At 42.7% G+C, this 11,315-nt stretch overlaps 1 protein-coding gene across 1 annotated transcript in view; it reads left to right on the forward strand.

Annotated features, from left to right (window-relative positions):
- Nucleotides 1–10,393, forward strand: part of CHDH (choline dehydrogenase) — a 12,894-nt gene extending 2,501 nt beyond the window's left edge. Inside the window, exons 2-7 of the mRNA XM_015418843.1 lie at nucleotides 1,569–1,720; nucleotides 5,739–5,868; nucleotides 5,966–6,100; nucleotides 8,257–8,399; nucleotides 8,928–9,030; nucleotides 9,476–10,393. Of these exons, the coding sequence (XP_015274329.1) occupies nucleotides 1,569–1,720; nucleotides 5,739–5,868; nucleotides 5,966–6,100; nucleotides 8,257–8,399; nucleotides 8,928–9,030; nucleotides 9,476–9,894 (1,082 nt within the window). The 3' untranslated portion in view covers nucleotides 9,895–10,393. The remainder of the gene's footprint in view (nucleotides 1–1,568; nucleotides 1,721–5,738; nucleotides 5,869–5,965; nucleotides 6,101–8,256; nucleotides 8,400–8,927; nucleotides 9,031–9,475) is intronic.
- The last annotated feature ends 922 nt before the right edge of the window (nucleotides 10,394–11,315 follow it).

Consider the following 11,315-nt stretch of genomic DNA (forward strand, 5'->3'; position numbering starts at 1 on the left):
TGTAGGAAGGAGTAGAATACAGTTTCCATCTGCCACAACATCAGAGGACCCCCAAATCACATAAAGGTTCACTCTAGCGTAAATCACATAAAGGTTCACACTTTCTCTCCCCTGTTTTGTCCTTCTGGAAATGTAGACCATTGGATCAGATGTTCAGGGATCACAGTGAACGTGCAAATAATATGCAGTGCTGGAACAGGTATCCCAGTTAGACATTTGAGTGGTTGAAGGGAGCCTGAAGCCAGTGAGTACTGACGTGAGAGAATTTATACACCCCCAAAGTCCAGTCTTCCTCCCTGTGATAGGGCAGCGGAAAACAGTGCAAATGCTCTAAAGAAAAACGGGGTGAGTTTTCTAGGCCACTATATTAATTACAACCCCCTCTAACTTGGACTGACAACTCGAGTTACTAATTAAGAGGCATCATTTCGAAAACATCTTTAACCAGCATGTGCTTCAATGTTACGGTTTTCTTTCCTGGAAATTCTGAGGCCGAGAGAGAAATCTAGCTGATAGCCAGCTTCTTGTCCGTTCCAAATAAACGTTAGAAAACTTTTGACAGCACTTTCCCTCATCTGTTTACATTTAATTAAGTTGGGTAGGTTTGTCTTTCTTGCAGCAAGGCAATGTGCATTCAGGGAATTGCATTTGCAGCTGCTCTTTCAGAATTCTGCACTAAGCAGGTGATCAGACCCATCAGCTCCAGCAGCTGTTTGAATAGAATGGGTGCTGGGATTGTACTCTATGAGTATAGGAACAGGCAAAGAGTTTTCTGTTGTCTTCGGGGTCCTATAGTTTTGGGGCAAGCATTGTATGTACATTTCCAAGAACTGGATGTGAGCAATTTACACACACTCTCTGTCATTTACCTGGCAGCAGCTTTTTGCATGTTATATATAGGCCCCGTTCACACGGAGCATTTGCCACGCTAAAGGCACGGATGGTAGGTGGATTTTCGGTGCACAATCACACCACAACATCTGGGAAGTGTAGCGCACCCGTAGCCAACCCGTGGCATCCTGCCGAAGATGCGCAGTAAAAAAATACCTCAGAAAGGGCAGTAGTATCTGGAAAACGTGCGGCAGGGGCGGGCGTCTGATTGCGGGAGCGCTAGTATCTCATGGCTTCCAGCACCCGTCCAAGTCCCGTTGCAAACCAGATGGTTTTCCTAAGCGCATGTGCACAAACACGGAACGCTTGCTGCGCGCCTTCTTTGCCAGCTCCAGCATCGCCGTGTGATTGCGAGCTTCCTGCCACAGCGCGAAGACTCGGGAGACCATGTGATTGGGCTAACGCGCTTTATTTTGCCCCGGGGCAAACAGCCACACCTCACCCCTGCGTTATCTGGCCCGTGTGACCGGGGCCATAGAAGAGCTGTATGTGAAAAGCAGTTTCTGTGGATGGATGGATCACCTCTTGCTGGATTTGGGCTGTAATGTTTCTTTGATAAATTATATCATAAATACAATTAAAATATTAGTTTTATTTATAGAGCACCAATAGAGCACCAAAAGAGTGCAGACTATTTTACTGACAGCTGATGTTAAATGAAAACTTGTATCTTATAGGTCAAAGATGGAGCACAGCCAGTGCTTATCTTCGTCCTGCATTATCACGTCCAAACTTGTCAACAGAGGAAAATACACTTGTAACAAAAATTTTATTTAAAGGTCCAAGAGCCATTGGCATCGAGTATGTTAAAGATGGGGAAAAGAAAAGGGTAAGAATTGTTATTTCCTGTTTAAAGATGAGTCTCTTAAAAGGGAAACATTTTTAGCCTGTAAAAAATAAATGCCGTTATATCAGCATAGTGTTAAAGTTATTGTGCTAATGGAAGTAATCACTTTAGTACAAATGAATCTGATGTGTAAGTTCAAGTTCATGCATTCCTCTATGGACATGCTGTTTCTTTATGTGTTTTTATTGAATCTGTAAATGGAAATTGAAGTTGGCCAAATATGAGGATACTTACATCTGGCGACTGGACCTGTGAATGAATCTTTCCACAAACCTAAAAAATGCCCCAGGTTTGCAGAAAAATGTGAAATCTAACCCCCCCCCCCAAAAAAACATTGGGTTTAAAAAACCCCAAAATGATAAAAAGAACACCTGTAGCTTAAAGCAATGGGTTTTCTCAGTGGCTGTTGCTACACAGCCACAGTATTCCAGTCTGGGTTTCTGTGAGTAAAAAGGCAGGGGAAGAGGGTTGCCTGTTTTTGGCCTTTGAGGCAGAACTCATTAGGTCCAGGTCTGACTAAGGTTACCAGCTCCAGGTTTGAAAATTCCTGGAGATTTTGTGGTGGAGTCTGAGGAGGACAGGGTTTGGGGAGGGGAGAGGCCTCAGCTGAATCTAATGCCGTAGAGTCTGCTCTCCAAAGCAGTCATTTTCTCTGGGGGACAGATCTCTGTTGTATGGAGTTCAGTTATAATTCTGGGAGATCTCCAGGTGCTACCTGGAGGTTGGCAATCCTAGACCTGGAAGCAATCTTTGAGTGACTTGATACCCCCTGATTTGTATGACTGTAGGCCTGGCTGCTTGCAACTGTTCAACAGCAGCTACCCCATGAAAGCCAGTGTGGTATAGCAGTTAAAGCTTCAGAGTAGGGTCTGGGAGACCCTAGTTCGAGTCTCCATCTTGCTATGGAAGCTCACTGGGTGATTTTGGACCAGTCACAGACAATGCTCCCTCTAAGCTGTAGAGTCTTGTGAGCAAAAATTCTGCTTTGTGAGCTACGTGCATTACAGTTGTGAGTGAGCGATTTGGCTGCTGCATAAATTAGTTTGCTCTGGAGCCATCCTTCCTGAGCTACAGGCACTCCTTTTATCATTTTTGGTTTAATGTATTTTTTTTCAAATTCACATTTTTCTGCAGAACTAGGGCCCTTTTCAGGTTTGTAGACAGATCTATCTTGCCCGTTTACAGCTCCAGTCACCAGATTTAAGTATCCTCAGATTTGGCCAAGGTTGCTAGTAGTATCAGGGGTGTCAAACAGACGGTCCACGGGCCGCAACTGGCCTGTCCAGGGCTCTTATTGAGCCCAACTGATTACCTGTATTGCCAGATGACAGAGGCTGTATACTGTCCCAGTGCTAATGCATAACAGAGGCCCCTGCCACACGGCAGGGAAACGACGAGGTAAAGCGCGGCTAAAGGGATGAGGCGGCGCAAGGACACGCCGCCGATCCCACGGCCGGCTTGGGGCGCCCCAGACGATTGCTACCACCTAGATAGGTGGTTCGTCTTTGCAGCGGGGTATTGCCATTTGGGCCGGATCAGGGACGGAGACGGCACGCTCACCAGATGTTGAGGTGAGATCGCGCCTGTTTGCTCCGCCCCAGTTCCGTCCCGCTCCCGGCCCAAATGGGCTCGTATGAACGGGGCCAGAGAGTAGAAGTGGGAGGGTGGGCATCAGGGAGATACTGTAAGGAAATATTGTAAGAGTGTTAATGTCTTAAGCAAGTTTGTATTTTGTGTAAAAAATAATATTGTTAATTGGTTTTGCCTGTGTCCTTTATAAAGTTTATCTCTTTGGTACCTGGCATTACATTTTATGGCACACATGGCCCAGCCCAACAAAGTGACATTTATGTCAGATCCAGACCTCATAATAAATGAGTTCGACACCTCTGATTAGATGGTATATGAAGGGAAGAGAAAAGGTTGGCTGATTGTGGCTGGGAAGGAGAGAAGGAAGCAGGGAAATGTAAGGATATGGGGACTGCTAGGCAGAAGAAAATAAGCAGTGTAGCAAAAGGGAATGCCCCCCGCAAGTACTTGCAGGTTCCCTACTGTACAACTGGTCCTGGTGGGTGGCTCCACACAACTGGGCCTGGTGTCAGGGAGACCTCCCTGCTGATTGACATGTTGGCAGGGGAAAAGGGGGGCGGGGAGGCTTCAGCATCACATGAATGCACACGATCATATCAGGCACAAAACTGGAAGTTAGGGTTGCCAACCTCCAGGGAATGTCTGGAGATCTCCCTATACTACATTTGATCTTCAGGCCACCAAGATGAGTTTCCCTGAAGAAAATGGCTGCGTTGGAGGGTTCATTCTATGGCATTATAGCCTGCTGAGGTCCCTCTCCTCCCTGAGCCCCACCCTCCCTAAGGCTCCGCCCCCCAAATCCCCAGGTATTTCCTATTTCAGAGCTGGCAGCCCTATGAAGTGATGTCATGGCATTGGCACAGTGCTCTAAGATTCATCCCAAACTTTATGGTTAAATAATAGAGTTTGGGTGACTAGTAGATCTTCTTGCTAACATGCCAGCTACTGCAGGCGACCCTACCCTGGCCCAGCCTGGCAGCTGGAACTGCGCAAAGTTTTCTCAGGGAAAGGCTGCTGGGGAAGCAAAGGAGGGAACGCTTAAAACAGGGGGCAGATAAAGGTAGGTTGGCTGGTGGGTGTCAATGAGAGAAGGAAGCAGGCAAACGGGAGAGGCTAGAGGGGCTTTCAGGGAAGGAAAAGAGGAAGTAGCGGGGGAGAAGAAAATGAGATGCCCACAAATACTTGTGGGTCTTCCCATTGAATTATTCTAATATATATCCATTTGACGCTAGCAGGAATTGCTCTGACCTGAAATCCACATTCCCCATTTTCTTTAGTGTAGCATAGGGATTTCCCCAGTCTTATAAATCATTATAATGCATAGAGCCAAGCAGAGTCCAATTTACTTTGGTGTAGGTGAAGAACTCTGAATATTTAAGATAAAGCTCAGGGGGGAAATCATTCAGGAAAAACGAAATAAATGCAGTTATTTCAAAGAACACATTTTTACTAATACAATGTTCTCATTTATGCTGAAAGGAAACACAGAACACATAATAATAAAGGCCGTATTGTGTGTTCAGACAAATCACAAACATCATTCCAGTCATCCTAACAATAGCTTTGTCAGTCTGCAGACAAGCCATTATTATCTCCACGCTGACAGAACACACTCTGAACCACTACACTACATCTAGTCTTAAAATTGCTCAAAATTATTGTATCCATTTTACTTAATGCGTTATCTCTAGTGTAGTGTGTCTTTGTTGCTTTTACGGAGACTGCGTCCTTCAGATGAGTGGTACAGTGTTCTTAGAAATCAAGGATTAGCTGAGTACCAGTAAGATTGACCACTCGCATAGCTGAGATGTATCCTTTTATGGAAGTTAAAAAAAGGTTTCTCAATTTATGGGAAAAGGAATCATATCACAAACCATGTGGGTAGAGCTGCCAACTCCAGGCTGGGAAATTCCTGGGCATTTGGGGGTGAGGCCTGTGGAAGGCAGAGTTTGGAGCTCAGGAAGGATTTGATGCTATAGAGTCTGCCCTTTCAAGCAGCCGTTTTCTCCAGGGGCAGGGATCTCTGTAGTTTGGAAATCAGCTATCATTCCAGGAGAACTCCAGGCCCCAGCTGGAGGTTGGCAACTCCACATTTAGAATCAGTAGAAGATTGGGGCTCATATCTGAATTTTGGAAAGCAGCATATGATGTTAAATTTAGAAAATCCAATTAGTCCTGGTCTTCAGGAAGTAATTGCATAGCTGTCAGCCAGGACAACAGGACAGCTTGTTCAAACAGAAATAATACAATGAATGTTAAGCAGTTTATATCACAGACTAGCAGGCTGGACTCCAGTAACTTTGGGCTTAGAGCAAACAAGTGAGTAAGCAGTATGACAAAGCTGTTTTCAAAAAACGATATTTTAATATTGTTTTTTTCCCTATAACAATTCTATTTATTTGTATTTCAGATTTTTGTCAATAAGGATGTTATTTTAAGTGCAGGTGCTATAAATTCCCCACAGCTGCTTATGCTGTCTGGAGTTGGCAATGCAGATGACCTCAAAAAATTAGGAATCCCTGTCATCTGCCATCTTTCAGGTTTGTATGAATTGATAGAGTTTGTCTCAGTATAATTTGGTTTGCACTGAGGACATGCTTGCTTGCTTATATTTTGGGGTTTTGTGCTTTCTTCTAGGAGTTGGCCAAAATCTTCAAGACCATTTAGAAGTGTATGTACAACAGAAGTGCACTCAGCCTCTGACTCTCTATAAATCACAGAAGCCTCTTAATATGATAAAGATTGGTCTTGAATGGATGTGGAAGTTTACTGGTATGACTTAAAATCTAATTTATTATATGGGGATTTTCTAATTTTGTGTTTCGGTATAGCTGTTATATGGAGCTAAATAATTCTAAAATATTAGCAAGCTGTAATTACTTGTTGTTAGAGAGCTGCTCTAGTCTAGAGGTTGTGTGTGTGTGTGAACTATGTGTCAGGAAGCCATGATTCAAATTTTACCTTAGCCCTGGATTTAGCAGGCACCTTTGGCAAACTAGTATTTCTCAGCTCTGGGCCTCCATCCGCAGTACAGAGACAGAAGTTGTCACCTGCCTTGCACAGACATTTGGTGAGAACCAGTCATTCAAAAATCACGTATCTTCTTTGCTTTCCCCCCATCATTACCATCCTTACCTTCTAACCTCAGGGGGAGGGGTGAAATCACTCCTTTCCCCATTAGCGGACATCATTCACAATTCATTTTTCCCATTCTCAAAGACCTCATCTCTTCCTTCCATTCTTAAATATGCAGTGCAATTCTGTGTAAGTACCCTTTGTAGTAGTTGTATATAGTGCTCCATTATATTGATTTCAATGAACTTATACTGGAGTAACTCTGAAAAGGATTGCACTGTTAGACAAACATACTTCAAAATCTTTATAAGAATATTGCCAGCAACTTGTCTCCCTTCAGAATCTTTTAGAGATAGTCACAGCCATTTCCAAAACTTACAGATCTCTTCTGTTGCCACTGAGAGCCAGTTTGGTGTAGTGGTTAAGAGCATGGACTCTGATCTGGGAGAACTGGGTTTGATTCCCCACTCCTCTACATGCAGCTGCTGGTGTGACCTTGGGTCAGTCAAAGTTCTCTCAGAGCTGTTCTCTCAAGAGCAGCTCTCTCAGAGCTCTCTCAGCCCCACCTACCTCACCAGGTGTTTGTTGTGGGGAGAGGGAAGGAGATTGTAAGCCACTTTGAGAAGTCGAGTGAGGGGCGGTGTATGAATCCAATCTCTTCTTCTTCTGATCTTTTTGATCCCAAGGTGACACAAGTGCCTGTTTGGAGTGACTCTTTCTGGCCCTAAGACTTGCTTTACCAGTGTAACTCTGTTTACAGCAGGAGCACAAAGGTTGTGCAAGTGCCACACCACAAGACATTAGGTCAGCACTGCAGGACACTGACAGTAGCATTGCAAATGGGCATTCTAATGCAAATGTAAAAGAGTAAAACGTTGTGAACGGTGAAACTCATTATTTATTTGTACCCTGTACTGTTTGTTTTTCTTGGCCTGGTAGTTAAATCTTCACTTAAACGAAGCCCTATGGAGTTTTGCTGCCACTCCGTTCCTTTCATCGGAGCATGTCATTTTACCATATATGGTGAAATATTTATGTAGCTATTTCTGTCTCAGTATTCTCCCTGCTGGGGACTCACAACTTGCAAAGAAATACAAAAATATAATTTATACACATACATACAATATATACATACACAATATAGAATTCAAACATCCTGGTATGGTCCTAGGGTTGCCAAATCAGAAATCCTTACCGGCGGGGGAGCGTCCTGTCGCTCCGGGAGCCGGCCGGGGATGTGCGCGCGCGTGCCGCCAGAGCGTCACCGGAAGTGACGTCACACGCTGGGGCGGGGCCACGCCATTTGAGGGGAAAACTCTTTGTTTTCCCCTCAAATGGTGTGGCCCCGCCCCCAGCGTGCGACGTCACTTCCGGGTGACGCGCGCGCGGGGGTTGGGTTTTCCCCGGGCCCCGATTCCGCAGGAGCGGGAATCGGGGCTCGAAACCGGGGGGAATTCTGCCCCCCGGGGGGTTTGGTAACCCTATATGGTCCTGTGGTCTGGCTCATACAGGGCTTCAGGCTGTGAGACTGGAGCTCCTTGGCTCTTGCCTAAATGCTTAAATACCTGTAACAGGGAGGGAAACAAAAGCTCAGCCCAGATCCCAAACAGATGGCAGACAAGTTATGCTCTTCTGCCATAGGCTACTACAGTTCAATAAATTTTGGGGTATTCTTTGTTGATTTATCAGTTTTTAAATGAGTTATTCCCACAGTGGGTGGAATTATAGGCAGTGTGTATTGCAGGATATGACACAGGCTATTACGATGGGGAAAGTTTTGTTTTTTTAAAAAATCTACCATCTTCCCTTCTGTGTGATTTCTTTGTTTCCTCTGTGATATTCATACCCTTTAGGTGATGGTGCCACCGCTCACTTAGAAACTGGCGGCTTTATCAGAAGTCAAGCAGGAGTTCCTCATCCAGATATTCAGTTCCACTTCCTTCCTTCTCAGGTGATTGACCATGGGCGTACTGCCTCTGAGCTGGAAGCATACCAGGTGAGTGGTACAGGAAAGGCATCATTAAGCAGAAGTGCTTAGGTTTTTGGGATGCAGAGATAAATCCACCATACCGATAACAAAATAATTTAAAAGGTCATATGGTGTTTTTGGAAATCCTTGAGAATTTCTTCACTATCATCAGTGGATGGAGGATTGCCAGAGACCAACAGTTTCTGTTTACCCTTTGATCAAAGGCTAAAAACAATCCTTTCCAGAATTCTGCTGCTGCTGCTGTTGCTGAGCTTGCATTTTTACTTTTAAATATTAAAGGAGCAATAATAATTATTCGTGTACCTCTTTGTGACCATGTAATTTATTTTAGTGTACATTTGTGTACTATGTTTTTATTACAACAGATTTATTCAAACGTGAAGATGTTTTATGTGGTAGTATTTCTTTTCGTTCTTCTGTTCAAATGTATTGTGTCTAAACAATTTATATGGAGAATCCAACTCCATGAAGTTGTGTAAGGTTAGGAAAGGCATCCAGATAACACATTTAATATCTTCTGTTGGACTGTGGCAGGTTCATATCGGCCCCATGAGGAGTAAAAGTGTGGGGTGGCTAAAGCTGAAAAGTACAGACCCAAAGGAGCATCCCATCCTTGACCCCAACTATTTGTCAACAGGTAAATGTAGAGTTACTTGTGTTCTTTCACCTCTTGAGTTTATCCTGCAGGTGTCTCTACTGTTAAAACTTGCTGTTACACTCATCTGTAGTAGGTGGTATCTAGGTCTTGTATCTCTTTCTGTATCTCAAACTATGTAGAATATGGCAGATGTTTTCAGTCACCAAATGGGTAGAAATGGAACAGAACACTGTTGCTTGAAATGGTCCAGTGAGCAATAGAATTAAATATATGTTTTTGAAGACTGTCAATACATTTCTCCTGATACAGAATGTTGCTGAAAAACTGTAGCTCAGAACTTGCCGGTATTGAAGGGCCTTCACTGGCTGCTAGTTCATAGAGGCAAAATATAAATGTTTTAAATAAATAAATGTACGATTCAGTCAGAAGCATTGCTAAGTATTGAGTATATTCTGAATCCCTACTTTTTTGTTTTGTTTTATAGAAATAGACATCTGGGAATTCCGTCAGTGTGTCAAATTAGCCAGAGAGATATTTGCTCAGGAAGCCTTTGAAAAATTCCGTGGGCCTGAAATTCAACCAGGAAGCCATGTGCAATCCGATGAGGAGATAGATGCTTTTATAAGGCAAAAAGCAGATAGTGCCTATCATCCTTCATGCACTTGTAAAATGGGACAGGATTCTGATTCTACAGCTGTGGTGGATCCTCAGACCAAAGTTATAGGAATAGAAAATCTGAGAGTTGTTGATGCCTCAATAATGCCCAGTATTGTTAGTGGGAATTTAAATGCCCCAACCATCATGATAGCAGAAAAGGCTGCTGATATAATCAAGGGACTGCCAGCACTTCAAGAGAAAAATGTTCATGTATATAAACCCCCGACTCTGGAAGCTCAGCGGTAAAGTGCCCATGACTCTCTCTCAGATAGAATTTTGCTTGCTGTTATAACTCTTACCCTGTACTTTGCCTTGAGAATAAGACTTTTAAAATGTCCCTATTGATATGTTAATATGAAATTCCTTTCCAAAAGTACTCTCCAGTTTCAAGCAAATAGACAGCTGTGTTTTAAAAGCAGTTCAAAATAGGGTCAGCTGTACTAAGCAGGTAAACTTGTCCAAGAAGATTCGGAGTACCAGTATGATGTGGCTAGGTATCTGTTACTCTGTGCAGCACAGTAGGGAAGGAATTTGCTTCAGCTCCAGAACAATCCTGCAAGTACTTAAAGCACTACTCAAAGCAAAATAATGGGATTTAGTTCTAAAAATACAAATTGGGATTCTGATGAGAGTTAGCCCCAATGAACTTGTTCTGGATTGTGCCCCAGATGTTTGAGGGTTTTTCTTTCCTTATTAAACAATGCTCTTGATGTTAGTCTATGTCCACAGGGCTTTTGGTTCTGAACTCTGCATTTTTGACATGATTATTTACTTGAATATAATGAATTAATAAAGGCTAAACAAATACATGTAAAAGTAATATGAACCTTGGTTATATTACATTTTAATTGATGTGAATGAATTACATATTCAGTGGTTCACATAATATTTTCATATTGCTAAGAATTTCAAAAGAAATGCAGAGGACGAGGTAATAGTTGTAATGCTGAGATTTAATTGAATCCTGTACTTCAATAAAATCAGCATATTTTTATGATTCCATTCTCATAAATAAATCTAGGAGGAAAATGAAGTGTGACTCAGAAACGTGACTAGTGAAGCTTCTGTTCAGGAGATCCATATGTACAGATCTCAGCGCGCAATCCTCTGTGCAGGATTTGATGGACAGGCTTTTTCAGACATAAAAAGGTAAAAATCTCCAAAGGAAGTTTAGAAAATTCATTGAGTGCCAAAAGTTTAAAACATAAGTAAGTATAGACAAAAGAGTGTTTATTACAAAGACATATAAAAACCTTGTAGGGGCCCAAACAAAGCCTCATAAAATGTTCAAAGTGACAAATGCACAAAAAAGAACAGTTATGATGCATTTCAGCTCACAAGAGCCTTCTTCAGTACAAATAGTACAAAGTACAAAATACATCAAGCAACAAAGCCCCTGTAACACATGTAAGGCAATAAACAATTAATAATATAGGACCAAAAATGGAATGCTGTATGGAGAGATAAAAAACGTTTTAGATTAATACTCAGTTGAAAATTCCATCCAATATTAAAAATATATATTTTACTATGCCCAAATATAATATACGGTACTTACTTCCAATATGGAATTGAATGACACACCAAAAGATTTCTTTTTTGGGCCACAAATATATCTGGCCTTGTGTCAGAAGTAGTTTCATACAAGGGGTGGACCCGCGATACTC

This window comes from Gekko japonicus, unplaced genomic scaffold (genome assembly GCF_001447785.1).
Source record: "Gekko japonicus isolate JY-2015 unplaced genomic scaffold, Gekko_japonicus_V1.1 scaffold1549, whole genome shotgun sequence".
NCBI classification, from domain to species: Eukaryota; Metazoa; Chordata; class Lepidosauria; order Squamata; family Gekkonidae; genus Gekko; species Gekko japonicus.